The 17,884-nt window shown below is 43.3% G+C and overlaps 1 protein-coding gene across 4 annotated transcripts in view; it reads left to right on the forward strand.

Annotated features, from left to right (window-relative positions):
• PHKB (phosphorylase kinase regulatory subunit beta) overlaps positions 1–5,259 on the forward strand; it is a 136,323-nt gene extending 131,064 nt beyond the window's left edge. For all 4 annotated transcript variants that reach the window (XM_081030706.1, XM_081030705.1, XM_081030704.1 and 1 more), the window contains 3 exons: positions 1,594–1,701; positions 3,673–3,813; positions 4,492–5,259. In XM_081030706.1, coding sequence (XP_080886832.1) covers positions 1,594–1,701; positions 3,673–3,813; positions 4,492–4,629 — 387 coding nt within the window. In that variant the 3' untranslated portion in view covers positions 4,630–5,259. The remainder of the gene's footprint in view (positions 1–1,593; positions 1,702–3,672; positions 3,814–4,491) is intronic.
• The last annotated feature ends 12,625 nt before the right edge of the window (positions 5,260–17,884 follow it).

Consider the following 17,884-nt stretch of genomic DNA (forward strand, 5'->3'; position numbering starts at 1 on the left):
CTATGAGCAGAGGACCGGCCACCACTGCCCAGGTCCTGCTTCTCCAGCTAGGCGGCCATCTGCATATAGCTGCTGTGGCACCCTCCTTCCTGGCTTCTGCTAATACCCACCAGGTGTTCACTGAATTGTCTGTGAAAGAAATGAGATGAAACTATGAAAGTGAAAGAAATGAGATGAAATGAGATGAAATTTAACACCTGCATTTCTGTGTTAAGTATTTTATGGGCCATGCACTTTCAAAGTTCTCCTTTGACTTTTACAGCCGTCTTTTGAGGTAGGTGTTCCTCTTTGACAGATGAGGAAACCGGAGCATAGCTAAGGCATTTTCCCAGGGTCACACATCCAGGAAACAGCGAACCCAGGCTGTGCCCCCTTGGCAGTGTAACTTCGGAGCCCTTTCTCCTAACTTCTCTGCTATAGTGCCTCCCCTAAGTGCTTTCGGAGATGGGAAATAAGGCAAGCTTGGTCTCCCTTCTCCAGGTTTAGTTATCATAGTTGCATAGTAACTAGGTTGACTTTTCACATGAGATATATTAAAAGGAAATTGATGTGAGATCATGGAAAGGTCTTCCTTTCCTTCTGTAACCTCATGAATCCCATTGCTAGACATCTAAACAGTGACAATTACTGTGTTCAAAAGCCGGGATTTATTTTCCCCAAATTCGGACTACCTGGAATATTAACAACATGTTGGCTTATGTTGAATATAGGAGACAGTAGTTGGACCACATTGAATACAGGCTGAGGCATTATTATACCCGGCAGAACAATTGTCGTTTGTAAAAGGAAACATTCCTGCTGGGTCCCATCTGGGGTAGTAAGTAGAGACACGTTGGTCTGAGGCTATGATGAAGTTCATTGTAAACCTTCATTGAGGTAAAAGCAAGGCTCGGCATTTCTGGTGACTCCACCCACTTTCAGGCCTGATATTTAGAGCCTTTTCTTTCATCCTTCGACGGTTATCCACATGTTCAAATTTAGATCTGGATCTGAGTTTATGTTCTCTCATTTGCTTTGTGAAAAGTGAATGGAAGACGATGCAATACTCTTGTTTTAAATGAAATATAAAAGGTAGGGTCAAGAAAATTCTTTTAGTTTTGCTTTTTTCTGTGTTTGCCTACCTTTTCTGTACATCATGTTGTTCTTGCTTATTTGTATGCACTTTCATGCTGCCAGCCCAGAAAGCACCTGCCACAGAAATGATGTAAATTTAGCAGCAAGCGACTTACAAGCTGAGGTCAGACAGCAATCATAACTTCTTGTGTTAATTCTAAAAGCAATATGTACTCTATTTATTGTCTCAATTGTTGACTGTTCCATTTGTGTATTGACGTGGATTTCTAATATAGTCCCTTTCCCCTAAAAACATTAATATAGTGAAGACAACTACTAAAAACAGGAGGTTTAATTTATCACAACAGTCAGCTGGTTGGCTTCAGTAGTTTGACATATATAAAAATCTAGTCATAGAGCTGAAAATGCTCTCTAAGGTTTTATAAAAACTGAGAAAGATTATTGATTAGAAAATGAATTCCCTCTATTAAGTGGGAACCAGAATATAACAATATGGCATGTTAATGTTATTTTTTTCAGCAACCAACCCTGTCAGATATGACCATGTATGAGATGAATTTCTCTCTCCTTGTAGAAGATATGTTGGGAAACATTGACCAGCCGAAGTACAGACAGATCATTGTGGAGGTGTGTATTCCGACACATAGACTGCTGACAAAGTGCATTCTCTCTGCCCCCTGAAAACTGGAGTAAGAGAAACTGCCCAAGAGACCATAAATGTCACTCATCACTAACCCAGATCTCCTCCATGTGAGTCCTGAAGAGGACAACCATTCTCAACCCAAGTCAAGGCACACAAACAATGTAAACATCTGAAATCCTTCAGGGTGGAAAGTGACTTCCAACTTGTTCAGCTACACACGCGCCTCCACAGTAATTGCAAGAGCAGTGCCATCAAAGAGAGGAAGTTACCTTTTTCTACTTGCTTTATTATCAGTATTCTGTTACAGAAATAATGCATGACTATTGTAAAAAGCTTTAGTAGTTCAGAAAATTACAGACAAGAAAGCAGAAAAAGTTTCTCCCCACCTACTAGCAGTAGCTAGTCACTTGGTATTTTGGGGGAAACCTTTCCAAACCTCTCCCTGTGAACAGAGAAGACATGTAATTTTGTGCTGTATCATCACAGTGCTATATAAATTAAGTGCTAAAATACACACACCTGTGCACGCACGTGTGTACAGGTGCCCTTTGGCCATTGTAAACATTTGACCAAATCCATAGAGAATCCTCCAGATGCTGGATTTCATACATAGCTCATCTTCACTTTGTCTCTTTCTCTGAGAATATCTCCATCAGACCCTGTGTTTCTTGAAGGTGGGGAATATGCCTTCTTAATGCACAAGCTCTCTGAGTACTGAACTAGATGTGGCCGCTTCCCACATCTAGCATGTCTGAAGGTATGGTCATTGCCGAGTGAGAGTAGCCTTATCTCTGATGGGCCAGGATTCAGACACAGTGTCAGCTGATCTGTTTCATAGCCTGTGAAAGTGAGGCAGAGCCTGGCGTCAGGAAAAGATGGTGTTCTTAGAAGGATGAATGCCTTCCGTGTCTGTTAGCCTTTCGCTGTCCAGTGCCTGGCACCTGGGACCTGGAGTACACATAGAAGGTCTTCACATTGACCAAAAGGAGATCATTCCCGTTGCAGAAGAACTTTCCCTTAGAACTACAGTGGAGTTTGTATTCTCCTGGCTAAAGCCTGGGTCTGCCACATGGTGACCCGGGGCTTTCCTGCTCATGTTCCCTGTGGTTCTGTTTTGGAGGCGTTTCAGTAAAGTACGGTTGGGAAGACTCCCAAATTGGGAATTATGAGGTCTTTTTCCTGTTCCATGTATAAAGTAGGAATAATAATCATCATCAGAAAGGCTTTACCAAGCATTGTATACTCAGATACAGTCTTAGTATATAACAGTTTGTCATCCAAAATGAGTATTACTACTTAAGGTAAATGCGTGGCGTAGTCAACAGTAGGGAGATGCATTAAAGTGAGACAGTTTATGTAGACTAAACAATGTTCATTTCCTAAAGTGAAGTGTATTTTTAAAAACGTAACAATCCCCTGAGAAACTCCTGTGCGGTCACAGGTTTGTACTCAGTTTGGGGTGCGGGGCTCCAAGGCACGCGATCACGAGCCCAGATCCAGGGTCTCCACTGAACTCAGCTGCCTCCTCTGGCTTTGTGGCCTGTCACCTTCTGGGCAGTCTCTGCTCCACCAGACACTGGTTTTGGTGTCTTGCCAACAAGGATTAATGAACGCCCAAAGGCTAGCTGGGTGAACAGGGCGCTACACCAGAGACAGGATTCAGAAAGTTGTGTTTCCAAGCTACTAGTTTTATTTTAGTGACTTAAAAACATTTCTGTACGGCTATGGGATATATACAACGAGAAAAGAAATGGTGCTGCTTCCAAAACGAACTTATGCTACTAATTTGCAAGGTTAGGAAGATTCCATCCATAGATGACACTCAGGCCTATCGTTGTACAGAACACACAGGAATATGAGGGTCATCCATCAGTCTGCAGAAAGAATGAAAACATGACCAGACTCTGTCACTTTCATGGTTCATTTAATTGGCTTTCAATGTCTGTCTCTTCTAGTTACTAATGGTTGTGTCCATTGTACTGGAAAGAAATCCTGAGCTAGAATTTCAGGACAAAGTTGATCTGGATAGACTGGTGAAGGAAGCATTTCGTGAATATCAAAAAGATGAGAGTCAACGAAAGGAAGTTGAAAAGCAAGTAAGTAGAGAAAGTAACTTTTTGTAGATTTTTTCATTGTCTCAACTCTTCAAAATATTCCGACTCTCTTACCATTTAACTTACAAAACAGATTTACAGAGTGCAAAATCCAGTACTTGAGGGGCGGGGGAAAGGAAGTCTGATTTACTTGAGGAGTTAGTGTTCCTTTTTAGTTAATTAGGAGTCAATTCAACTATGAAGTTCTGACTAAAAAGCAATTTAGGAAGAGATAAATTTCCTTCGTACAGTTAGCAGTTAGAATGTGTTTTACCGGAGAGAAGCCATGGAATCCGGAAGGCATCACATTAAATTCTGGGATGGGGCGGGGTCAGAGCAGGTTCCGTGGTGCTGTGACTCACACCCTCCATTCTAGGCTCTCTGTTTAATATTTGATGTCATCTGCAAAGAGATTGATGTTATCCCCGAGTAAATAGAGTTGGTGTTATCCTCGAGTAAATAAAACTTACGCACAAAGAGAAGAGTACCCAAAATGTCTGTCTTTGTTTCATATGCTGAGAAGACACCTCAGGAAAATGAAAGCAAAGCTCAAGAAGCTCCTATTTTCCACAAGGAAATCATTCTGTAAATTTATTTCCCTTCTAGGTTGACAGTGATTTTACTTGTCCGCTCTTTACAAGCCCCCAAATACAATGCCTTGCTTCCCCTTTTCCTTCGCAGGATGACATGACTTCCTTTTACAACACTGCCCCCCTGGGACAGAGAGGAACTTGCAGCTACTTGACAAAGGTGGTGATGAATCTGCTGCTGGAAGGGGAAGTGAAGCCAAGCAGTGACGACCCATGTCTGGTTAGCTAGTGGTGAAGGTGTCAGAAGCTCTGTCGAGGCACGTTTCCGAGAAGTGTGTGAAGTTTGTGTTGAGTTTAATCAAGGCAGCCACTCAGGAATGGACTGATCATGCCGGGAGCCAGTTGCCCCCCTTGGACAAAGTCATGGCACCTCTTGCCTGCCCTGCCATAGCCGATCTCATGGTACAAAACGCTTTGAATCAAGTGCAGAAAATTCTCTGATTATGCCAACTACAATAATAATCATTACTGAATGGTAGAAATAGTTTACGAATTGAAAGCTCACCACTGCATGTTTCATGATCATACGGCTCATCAAAATAAATCATTGCTCTTTGGACTAAACTCCCCCCTGACTGCCATTAAAATGAGTTTGCCAAGTGGTAATGTATACTGGGAATGAAAAGCTAGTGGAAGAGTGGTGGACTGTTGTAGTGGCGTCATCATCTTAGAAGATACTGCTAGGAATCATTAAAGCCAAATCAGCCAGCTGATATTTTGATTCTCAAAACCTGCATTATTGGTAATATTTTAGTTATACAGAGCTATTGTACACTGTTTACCTTGTAAACGTGACTGTGGTTTTGTATTTGTGCTAACTATAGGGTTGGACTAAAATATAGTAATAAATCTGATCAAACATTTGTGATACTTGTATTACAAATACTGATAATACCTGATCAAACATTTTCTTTGAGTTCTTACTGAAAATAGGACGTGGAAGAGTTTTTCAGAGGTGTGGATGGTTAACCTAGTCTGTACTAGTAAAAACAAAGGTAATGCTACTAAATTTTATTTCGAATTAATGAATATATCTGGCCACATTCTTTGTTTTCATGTTCACAATTTTGAGTTTAATTACTCGTCAATATTTTATTTAATTGAATTAAATATTTTATTTAATTGATGGAATGGAAGAGAACCTGTGGCACCTACCATCACACATATTTTGCTACCAAATTTTATGACTTTATTTCCTTACTGAATGTTACAATGCACGCTATTAGTTTGAAGCCTGGTCCCAAAGAGAGATTTTTCTGATCAGTCTTACAGTTTCACCTGAGAAGTCAGACCTGTCACATAAAAAAACGCAGCCCATTGTAGAGTCTTGAAAGGATCTAAGAAAGAAAGGACAAGTGGCTTCAGTAAAAATCAAATTGATGGATGCATGAGCACACAGAAAATTCTGGAGTCAGGTAGCACATTTCTCAGAACTTTGAGGTACCCTGCGTGGATCTTGCCTAGGAGGTCATATATATGATGGTTGGCAGTGCCGAGAATACAGTTAAATCTGCCCTTATAGAGCATGTTAAGGAGAGGGATATGACAATGACAAGGAAGATAATTACTGAACTTGATATATTGAGAGAGCTTATGAGAAGGTAATGATGAAGCTAGTTTATAAAACAAGCATGAAAAATACTTAAATATGAAACCCGTGGAGGGAGAGAATTGAGGACTGACACTTCACAGCTGGGCAAACTGGAAATAAAGAACAAAAACCTTGAAATATTTGATACTCACTACAATCTGGAGGAAAGCAAACTGTGCTATGTATTTTTAAGAATTTTTTTGAACTCTGATTAGCTGAGCAAAGTTTCCAGAACTATGCCACTGTCAGAGTTTAAATCAAACATCACTTTCAACTATGTATTTCCTAACTGAGCTTTAACTTCCTGCTTAACTGATACATGCGCAGAATTCTAAAGTTTCCCCATGCTACTGAAGGCATTGAGAATCTGTGCATAGGTATCAAGTTCGTGTTTTGATGGAATTCACAATGTTTTGCTCTGAAACATATGTTGGGATCAGTACATTTTGATGTTCATTTCCACAGAAACCAATGTCTGTTTTCTAATTAGAAAAACAAAAACTAAGAATTAGGACACAGAACTCACGAGTTTTAGACGTCCCATTTGGGCCACAGAGCCAGGAGGCTTTAACAGCTGTCGCAGAGACTGAGTGAAAATATTAGCACACTTATCCCGGCATGACAAGATTTAAATCTGATTTAAAGCTTCCTCTACCACAGTGGCAGGTTCACTGTGTAAGTTCATGGTACAAGCAACGTCTGTTGGAAACTCCTGCCTGAATATCAAATCCAGCAACATTTCCAGAGTATCATTTTTAAAAACATGGTGTTCTCCAGATTTCCTTCCATTTTATTTAAGTCTGAAAAAGTCCTATTTCAATTTATAAAAAATCAGAGTATGGGATCCTCTTGATGTTATCTTCAGGATGTGATAGCCTCGCAGTGCCTTATGGATACCAGATTACACCTGTAGAATACCCAGGCAAATTTCATTTTTCACCAGAACTCGGAACTAAGGAGCGCACCCAGTCAAGCCTTTACCCCTGGTGAGTGTGCATGCCAAATAGATGGCATATAAATGTAGGGGTGTCAAGCCAGTGTGAAAACAGTTAAAGCAGCACAGAAAGACCACATTGAAATCAAGGAGAGGCTGGAGTAGTGTGGTCATCTGCAGCCAGGTCATAAAACTACTCTGCTTCAGAAACTAAAAACATGAATGAAAAATAAAGGAGGAAGAATCAGCAAGCCCCACCCCCTCACCACCACCACCAGCACCACCACCACCACCAGCACCACCAACACCCAGCAGCATTAAGACAAGGGAACAGTACAGTCTCCACTGGAAACTTTGCAAAGGAGCAGGAAGACAAATCCTTGGGATTTGTATTTGGCTCCTATACTTTGGTCTCCCGGAAGCTGTATAGGGTGAGGACAAGGTCGGTAGATAAATTATGAAAAAAACTAATGCATTTGGAGGGAATCAGATGAGAGTTGAGTAAGTGTCTAGGACGAAAGACAGAAAATGTCCTTCCGGGGTGCAAGTTCCTCCCACCACCATGCATACCACTGCCCTAGTTTATTACCGCCCAGGCCACATGACCTCTGTGTGACCCAGAAAAAGGCACGCTTCAGCCCTTTTGCACAAGGTGTAGCACCCTTGTGCAAAAAAAAAAAAAAAAAAAAAAAAAAAGGCCATTTCTCTGAGCAGCGACAACCCTGTACCAGAACACCTGGCTCTGAGGCAACATAAACTGGGCTTCAGCCTCTGCTGGCCCTGTCAGCTGGCACCTTTGTGCGTGCACAAGCCCCGTGACTGCCCAGCTGTGCTCCCCAATGAAGACAATAGGTATTGGGAGTGAGCATTGCGATTCTTCATCTGGGAGGGAGGCAGATGCGGAGCGAGGGTGCCCACGATCCCCTAGGACTATACAGTACCTGGTCTGAGAGCTGGTACCCCGACCTAGGCCTTGTTACCGAAGAGGGGGCTTATGGGCAGCAGTGGCTGGATCTGATAATTACCCCTTTTTTCCTGTCATTTTGGTTTAATACTGGGAGACCTGAATTGACTTTGCCTAGTCAAGGGCATATCCTGTTTCCAAGGACAATGTCTTACCATAGGAGATCGTTCCACCAAACAGGGTAAGCTTGGCTCTTATTTATTGCCTGAGGGGCTCACTGCAAACAGGAGAGGCCAGAGAGTTCAGAGCGGGCAGATGTGCAGACGACCACCTTGCACCTGGGCACCCACCAAGTGCCTGTCCTGAAAATAAATTTACTTTAGGAAATAGAACATCCTCCACAACAAATGCTCTGAGAGAAATGAAAGAGAAAAGGAATCAATGAAAAAAGAAATCAGAAACAAAATAAGACAATACTATTAGTAAGAAAAATAGAGCTGAAGAAACAAGTTTCATTCATTAGAAACAACAGGAACCAACAAGAACAGAGCAGAAAACTGACTTGCTTTCCTGCAGGGAAAGCTTGAGGCCATTCCGTTAAATACTTATTGTGTGTCAACTATGTGCCAGATCCTTTTCTGGCACGATGATAGGGGTATAGAAAAGAGAAATTCCCTCTCCTCCTGGAGCTCTTGTTCTGGTTGGGATTGGGGAGATGAGGTGACATGTAGTAATAAATGCTATGAAGAAAAATAGGATGAGGGCAAAAGGTGACAAAGCTCTCCTGTGGTGGAGGGAAGCCCTCTGATAGGGTGATATTTGATCAAAGAACTAATCACAGTGAATGCAGATGGAAAAGACTAGAATGGGGTGAGGACAAGATTGATCCAACATGGAGGAAATTGGTATCCAGAGGTAGAGAAAGCTACGTTCAGCACAGAAAGATGAAATTCAAAGATAGAGTAAAACTTTCCCTAAATAAGAACTAAATCTGCAGATAAAGAGAACACATCATGTTCCAGAGAAATCTGAGCAACATTGAAACATCTTGGAGAAATTTGGACCAAAAAAACCACAAAAAACCCACCAAATTCTAAGGTTCAACTTCACACCAGTTCTATGTAACATAGTAAGTGTAACCTAAGATCTTTTTCCTAACTAGTTATAAAGGCAAATGAAGAATTCTTAATTATGCAGCAACTTGGGAATCATAACTGTGAACACTTCTTGAAAATAATATTTGTCTAAACCCAGTCAACCAAGAGAACCAATGTGAAAAGTGTAGATTAATGAAGAAAACATGACACATAAGAACTATTTATGAATGATTAATCTTTTAAAATATAAAATTAATAGTAACGACAATGCGATTTACAGTTACAGAAAAGGATATAAAGATGACTTAAAGGGAAAAACGTCACAATTTAAAGTATTACAACTCACAGAATGGGACAAAAATCCTAGAGCTTGCTAATAAAACTCAGTCGGTGCTGGAAGGAAGTATAAGGGAGCTAATTTCCTTATCTTTCACAGCAAGAAGTCAATATTCACTTCACTTTTTAAAGTTAATAAAGTTTTTAAAGTTTACCACTTAAAATACAAAATAATTTTAAATTACAAGAAAGTGTGTGTGTGCGTGTGTTCAGAAAATTGACCATATAACACAAGATAGAAAACAAAAGAAAAATGACAGTCTCCAGATCCATTATAACTGTGACTCTTCCCTTTACTATCAGACAATATTGAATTAAAAGTAAAAAACCATTAAATTTGTAACTAGACTACAAGTGGCCTAAATCTGTATACAAAACAAAACAGCGTCATGACAGAAATTGCTAGCTGTCCATCAAAATCTATTCTCCATTTCCATGGTAACAGAATTAGAGCTGGGCATATGGCTACTAAGATATGCTTCATTCTAGTCTCTCTTACAGTTAGAGTGTGACCTTGTGACTTCAATGGAACGTTCTCCAATGGGATGTGAGCAGATGTAGTGAGGGCCACTCTAGGCCTGGCCCGTAAACTTGCCCGCTTGTCAGCTTGGATGACAGTAAGTATCCCAGTTATGCATTGAAGCTTATTGTAGCCATGGGTTAAAGATGACCAAATTGCTTCAGTCTCACCTCTGGGGTCTGTCCCAACACGCCCCACTCTGTTTACTAAACCCCGTCACTGACTCTTGAGCCTGCATACCATCGGGAGAGATACACTATCCCAGTTATTTGGATAGAAAGAATGCAATATAAAGAATTGTTTAAGCAGGAAACTGAAATTGTGTGTGTGAGTCATTATATTTATTCTAACAGTTTCACCAGTGTACCAAGCAAGATAAGGGAAGCCAGTGTCTGGAAGTGCAATGAGAAACCAAAACATAAACAGAATATCTTACCTGTGATAACTCTACAAAAGTATGATAGCCTGGGACTAATATAATCAGTAACATATAAATCTTGAATTTCACATGCAAACGACTGAGATGACATCTTCTAGTGCCCCTGAAACATTTCGAAGCTGATCATATTTAGGGTGCCAAAGAAAGCCCCCCTGCATTTCAAAATTAGAAATAGTCAAGACTGCATTCTTTTATGTTAAGCAAAAGAAATCACCATAGTTTAATAACCAAATAAGAAAGAAAAAAGGGAACCTCTAGGAAATTTTGAAATTCTTTTCTACATTGAAACCGAAGCTGAAGTTTCAAAATGTCCATACTATAATCAAATTACTACATATAAGATGGCTCAGACAAAAATCCGTAGCTTTGAACATGGTATTAAACAAGATAATGGAAATAAATGAATTAAATACTCATTGCAAGAAAATTTTAAATGACAACAAAATAAAGAATTACAAAAGCACAATAAAAAAAGGATAAAGTAAACCAGAAATTAATTCAGAAGCAGAAAAACAACCAATCCAAGAGCTGGGTTTTTGAAGAAACCATTAGTTAGCTGTAACCAGTGAGCCTGACTGAGTAATAAGGGGAGCTAATAATAACTTAGGTTAACTGAGCAGTGAATGTGTGAGACACTGGGCTTAGTGCTGTATGTGTATTAGCTCCACCTTATGAGGTAGGAACTATTAGTTTCCTCGTTTCACTCATGAGGAAACCAAGGAACTAAGTTGAAGCATCTCATACTAGGTTCCACAAATAGTAAGTGACTGAACCAAAATTAGAACTCAGAAAGATGACATCATCACAGATGCTGAGGAAATTTAAATTTTTCCATGATACCTATTAACATTAGAAAACTCAAAACTTGCAGCCTGACTGGACCTCCCATCTCCTAGCCCGTGACCCCTGTACAGCAGCTTGGGTTCCTCTGTGACATGGCAGGTGTCTTATGAACAACACGATGGGGACACAAGGGAGCCCTGCAGCTCTTAGAAGTACATTTCCTCGGGAACCTTGCTGAACCTTCCTCCTTCCTTGTGAAAGACCACCTGAGGCAAATCCATCAGACAGCAAAGGCAGGTCCCAGGTCCATCTTTTTTGGAAGCCCTGAGGGTGGTACCAACTAAGCATGAAAGTGCGCACCAAGAGCGTAAGTGAGCCCGCAGTAAAATGAGAGCGAGGAGACTCAGTAACGTCAGTCAGTCACCATCGAGTGCCCGCCCGCCGCGCTCCTGTGTTTGGCAGGGAAATACAACACAAGGTGGATAGTTTGCTCTCCCATCTTGTACTCTCCAACTACAGGGGCAAGTGGAAGTGGCAATTTTGGTTCAACTACCAGCTGAGCCAACCAGTAAAGACGATAGGTTCACAAGGGGGTTGGGTCATTCAGAGAAGTGCTTGTTTTCTAAGCCTGAGAACGGGTGCTGTCGTCTTTTATGCAGCACACGTCTCTAATTCGTCAGATCCGATTGTGTTGTGATGGAGATATTACAAATCCCGAAAGCACCACTTGTGACCTAGAAGTTTGGCAGTGCGATCAGGTTCTCCTTCTGGTCAACCTCACACACCGCTCTTAGTTCAGAAGGAGCGCGATGAACCAAGCAGAAATGAAATGTTTGGAATCCAATGTTTTCTGCCCCTTCCTTATCCTGAAAAAAATTGGGCAATGATTCTCCAGCTTTTGAAATCATTGATCTGCCCTCAACTAAAGAGATGCCATTTCATTTTAAGATATTTGTCTGGTTTTGCTTTTCTCTGTTGTTTTCTTATTGATCTACTGCCTTCCTGAGTCAGTCCAGGCTACTCAGAGTCTTCAAAACAGACGTGGTCCCCTGGCCTGAAACGTACGTCCCTTTTTCTTAGTCTTTCATCCTGCTGTCCCTTCCTCCTACTACTAGTCTTTGTCTTGGCATGCCACCTAATTCCTACAATTACAGGATACAGACTCTCCACTGGTACGGTCATTATTTTGTTAGTCGAATGCTTTCTTTAGCTGAAGTATAAGCCTTCTGAGGCTGAATAAAAGCTAAGTAAATTGGGTGTCTCTACCCACTACCCGCTATAGTGCTGAACATGTAGCAGAAGATGAATAAATGCTTGTCGGTTGACAGAAAAGAGAGTAGATAATAAATAATATGAAGGCAGATTTTCCCAAAGGGAGATGTAATGGTCTGGTTGTCTGAAAATAGGAGCGGGACTAAGGGCTGTTTTGGTAGTTTTCTACATGATTGTGCAGTGAGAGTTAGAGGAATTCAGTAAACCTATCCGTGTTTACCTCAGCTAGAAAATGAAAGGTAAAAAACGTGTAAGCGCGATGTTTATGAGAACCAGTGATGAATGACTTCAGTCGTTTGAAAGCAAAAAGCTGAGAATTCCAACTTTGTAAAAATTGCTTTATAGTCACCGTCTGAAGCTGGAAGGTTTTACGCAAATTAATAATACAAGTGATTTTTCCACTTCTGTTGAGCAGGGAAGTAAATAACTAGAAGTAGCCGAGTCAGCAGCTAGGCGAGTCCCTCCAAGCCTTCAAGGGCAGCACCATTACTTGTGTCTGTTGTGTAGATGGAGGACCATCCCAGCGCAGTGCCTCATGCTTTTGGCCCAGGGCCTCATATCCGTGACAGGAGTCTGGTTGTCCATTGTTTGGTTAAAATACATTCAGCTACTGAAATCTTGCTTAGATCCTCTAATAAAAAGAGACCCAGGGCAGCAGTGCATATACTGGTTGGAGAAACACATGCTGACAGTCACCTTGCTTCACTGAAGGGACCATGCTTGTGTGTAGGTTTCTGTTGGCTTCCCTCTGCTCATCAGATGCATGAGGGAAATCAGCAGTTACCCACCACGTCTCAGAGTGTCAGTGTGAAGAAAAACAGGGCTGATAAATGAGAAAGAGCCCTGAAAAGTTCAGTGCTTTAATGTATAGTAAGTACATTATGATTGAAAGTTGCTTGGTATAAAATAACAGGTCTGCATTAGCAGTTACGCCATTACACAATGTATGAGATGAAGTTTGATGACGTACAGGTCTTGTGTTGTTGCTCGTAGGGAACCTGCCTTTCCTACATCCCCACTGATATTAGAACAGTGGCAGATGACACAGGCCTTTGGCCCAAAGCTCCCATATAGGTCGGGGGTCTGCATGAATCTGCACCACATCCTTCCAACATTAGGGATTCACGACAATATTAGTCACTTGTTCAAGGACCTTTCCCAGCCAGGCATCGTCCATTTTTTCCCCACAGCCACTGAGTCCCTGCCCTGGGGCAGTAACACTGCTCTGAGAGCAGTGGCCCAGTGCCCAGCCCAGCCTAACCATTCTGGAGCCACACCAAAGGCCATTGCCTCTGAGTGCTGTGACTCGAACGGGGGTGAGCGGGGGCGAGGCTTCGTGACTTCTCTCGATCAGAAGGGGCAGGAGTCCGGCAGCAGCTGCTATCCACTCTCGCCTCCCTTCTATCCTGTTGCCTTTGGGAAAATGATGTCTCATGGTGACCCCAGCTGTCACCTCTCTGGACTGTGTTATACTTCTGACCTTCGTTTTGCTACTTGTTATGTATCAGTTGGCCTGTCCACAGCACTTGGCCATTTATCATCATCCTGAGATGATGAAGGTTGGACAGTCTGAACTCTGAGAGCAGGAGGAATGGAGAAAGCGTGTTTTGATGTGTGAAGTATAAACTGACATCTCAGCTGTGCAAGGAGAAAGCTTGTCAGTGGGAAGTAGAGGTGGGTCTCCTGTGAAGTTCCTGTTTCAAACACGTGTGTAATGAGAGTGTGTTCGCATGCGTGTTTGTGTTAGTGGGGAAAAGAAGCGCACTCCCCCCAAATGTATGGCACAGTGAACAGCCAGCGATGACCACCGTCCCTGCCCCCAGTGCAACATGGGTTCATTCCTGGCTGTAGTGGAAACCAAGGTTTTCTTTAGGCTCCCGCAGGCGGAAGCAGGCATTCCTTCCAGCAAAGGCCTCGCCCTGCTGCTCTGCTGGGTCTCACCCCTCCTGCCTGCCCAGGCACTTTCCCAGCAGCCTCTCCTCTCTCTGCTTCTGCTCTGAACCTTGCCTGTTAGCATTAACATTTGCTTCCATCTCTCCCGACTCAACCCTTCCTCCCTCACCCCACATGGCCCATCTTCCACACACCTTTCTCCCCTATTCACAGCCCAATTTCTCAAAACTGTCTACACATGTCCTATTTTTTCACCTCGCTGTCTGTCACCGAAATGAGGGTCAGCAATAATTTTCATGTCACCTATCCAATGAACATGTTTTTAGACCTCATCCCGCAATAGTGTCTGAACAAATAACATCTCCCGACTGAAAGCGCCATCTCCCCTTGTTTCCTAGGTCACCACTCTCCCGTTTACCTCTTCCTCCCTGGCAGCTCTCTCTCAGGGTCTTTTACCAGCTCCTTCTCTTCCAACCACCACTAAAATATTGGCATTGCCCTTGGCTTCGCCGAGGCCCCCACCTCTACCGGGTCGCCTCTCCCTGGGTGGTCTCACTGCTCACAAGCCCGCTGTACAACGACTCGGGTGTTTGTGTCTTCAGCCCAGGTCTCACCTCTGACATAAGTCTCATGCAACCATCTACCTGACAGTCTGTAGACACTTCATTGTCAATATATCCAGTATTGAACCTGGAATGATCTCTCTCCCACACCTAAAATCCTTGTTTTCTGCCCGTTTTCCTACTGGAACCCATATACCGAGCTGTGGAGTCACCATATTTGGGATTCACCCCGCCCCCTCCGTCAGTCAGTCAGTCAGTCAACAACCAAGGTCTTTCAATTCAGGTCGCGACAAATCTTGAATCAATTCAGTGCTGTCATGTCCACTGCTGACACCCTGGTTTGGGCCACCATCATCCTCTAGCTGGACTTCCATGATGGGCTCCTAACCCTTCTTCCTGCTTTCACTCTTGCCTCCCCTCCATCCATTTTCCAGTTGTCAGCAGGAGATACACTTTTGATATGAAAATCAGAGCATGGGTCAAGGGGGTGGTGAGAGGAGAGTGGGGACACTTAAGGCTCTTTAAATATAGAAAACCAATGATTCCAAGATAGAGTCCAAAATTCCTTCGTCAGTTTCTTACCACCACGTCTTTGCTCCTGTATTGTCTGCCCCTGCCCCACTTCACTCCTTTTGCGGGGCTCTCTCCTACTCATTCATCAGCTCTCAATTCAAATGTCACTTTGCAGGGAGCCTCCTTGGAGCCCCAAGACAGCTCCTCGTGTTACATGCTGCCTTCTTTTCAAGAAGTGGAAGCAACGATCACAATTGGAACTCAATAATTAACTAAGTGATTAGCTCCTTAAATCCTCATGCTACGTTTTAGGGTAATGAGAAGGTTCCAAAATTGACTGTGGTCATGGTGGAACAACTTCGTGAATAAATGAAAGGCCATTGAATTGTATACCTGAAATAGGTGAATTGTACGGCATGTGAATTATATCTTAATAAAGCTCTGTAAAAAAAAAAAAGGAAAACGATGGCCTGACATTGGAGTGAAAGCTCTAGAGGAGGCAGGGGACTTGTCTCTCTTGTTTGTCACTGAGTACCTTGCACACAGGGGGCACCTTGCACATGACGTGTGCTTTAATGTTGGTTAACGGTGGTGAAGCTGGTGGGTAAATGACAGGGCTGGCCTGAGCGGGTCTGGCCTTCTAAATGTTTTTTTCTTAGGTTTGAGGAAGAAAGGTTGGCTTTGCTCTGTCCCGTCCTAGTTATTTCAATGCTTTCCACGTAAATGCCCTTGACCTCTGTCCCACTGTAAGGGGGAGCAGTGACCCTGAATTTAGATGTTCCAAGCACATCAGACCCTGGGGTTTTCTAGTGCCTTCTCTGGAAGCCTGCCTCTGGTACCACCAGGCCAGGGCTATCCCTGCAGACATAGCCAAATGCTCCCCAGTGTCCTATCCTGCTACTGAGGCCAGTGCAGTCCCATCTCCCAGGGTTCTCACCTGCAGTCCCCGAGGAAGCACAGCCCCATGCTGATTCCTCTCATTAGAGTTCTTCTTTACACCCCCTGTTTGGTGTGGCTCTGCAGGGGCCACACACAGTCGTGTCACCAGTGGGGAAATTCTGTAACCAACAGAAATCAGTCCATCATGCAGGGAGCCGTCGGAAAGGATTCAGACCGATCATATGCGCTGATTTCTGCAGAGCATTAACATTTACGTATTTTAGAATTACTCTAAAGGGAACCAAACACAATCAATGAGTTGGGCCCTGTTTGGTTCCATCTCTTTCTACTTTCCTTTCTGGATCACTGACTCAAAATGAAACAAAATATGCTCCAGTGAGCACACTCACACTTTGCATACTAACTAGTAAAACTGCCTTATTTGTGTTCCCTGGGTGTGCGTGTGGCAGCCGAGAACAATAAATAGATGTGGAAGAAGAACAGACAAGCGGGCTTCGAGAGGAGAGTCCAATTCCAGTGTCTCCTTTGGATCACAGACTCCTCTTCCCCAAGCAGCGGCATCGCTCTGACTGAAATTACTGCCTGGGCCCAGACGGCTAGAGACATTATTTTAAAGACTTTCCAACGGCTGCCCCGTGGCTTGTTTATGGAGGATATTAATGGGCTTGACTGCAGGCTGCACCTCTGGGTCAAAATACCCAGAGTGAAAACTGAAACCTGTGGTTGTTGCTATAATGTGACTTCCTACAAATTACCTCTGTCTTCTGTCAGGTGCCAGCTGGGAGCACAGGGCGATTGGAGCTGCAGTGACAGCTCTGACTGACGTGTGTGCAGAATTCTCCATAAAGCATGACCAGACTGGCATAGTTTCACGTGCTCTTGCCGGATTCCTGAGGTTTTTAAAGATTGATTTCTAGGTATGTAATCATTGGGACTCTCGTAACAAATTCATGTCTTCATTCGAAGATACTGATTGAGTACTGTCACAGGTGCTAGGGAATCTCATGGTGCACGACACAGGTGAGATCCTGTTCTCAAGGAACTCACATTCCAGGGTGCAGGGACAGGACAGTAAAGAAAGAAATACAGCAATGTCCGAGCTTGACAACAAAGAAATAAGGACTGGACAGTGGTGAGAGAGTTGAGAAGGGGGCGAGGGAGATGTTATTAACATATAGGGAGGGTCAGAAAGCCTTCTGTGAGCAGGTAACATTTGAACTGAAGAATGGGGAGGAGCAAGCCACGGGGAGCTTGGAGAGAAGAGCAACCCAGGAGGAGGGAACAACGCTGCCAGAGCACTGAGTCAGGCACCCGTTAGCTGTGTCCATCACACAGACGGAAGTCTAGAGTTGCTGGACTGGAGCGAACACGGGAAAGGGTAGATGTGGGTTTGGAGAGCGGGGCTGGAGCCAGATCAGGTGGGGGTCCTGCAGGCCTTGGCTAGGGGTTTGGCTGCAGTGGGAAGACCTTGGAAGGTTTGAAGCAGGGAGGTGACATGAATGCCTTGGCGTGAGGAAGAAGAATTTGGGGAACTTGTTGCAGGAGTGGAAACAAAGAGGGACAGCCCCCAGTAAGGCCAAGGCTAGAGGGGGTTTGTACAGCAAATGTCAGGGTCACTGGTCCTCACCACACCGCCTCCGGGGCTCCTGCTATCTACTTGGCCTTTAATGTGAGATAGCTTTAAAAGGGCCACTTGAAATCATATGTGCCTTTAGCTGTGGATTTAGTCCATGCTCTCC

The sequence above is a fragment of the Rhinolophus hipposideros genome (assembly GCF_964194185.1).
Source record: "Rhinolophus hipposideros genome assembly, chromosome: 21".
In the NCBI taxonomy this organism is placed as follows: Eukaryota; Metazoa; Chordata; class Mammalia; order Chiroptera; family Rhinolophidae; genus Rhinolophus; species Rhinolophus hipposideros.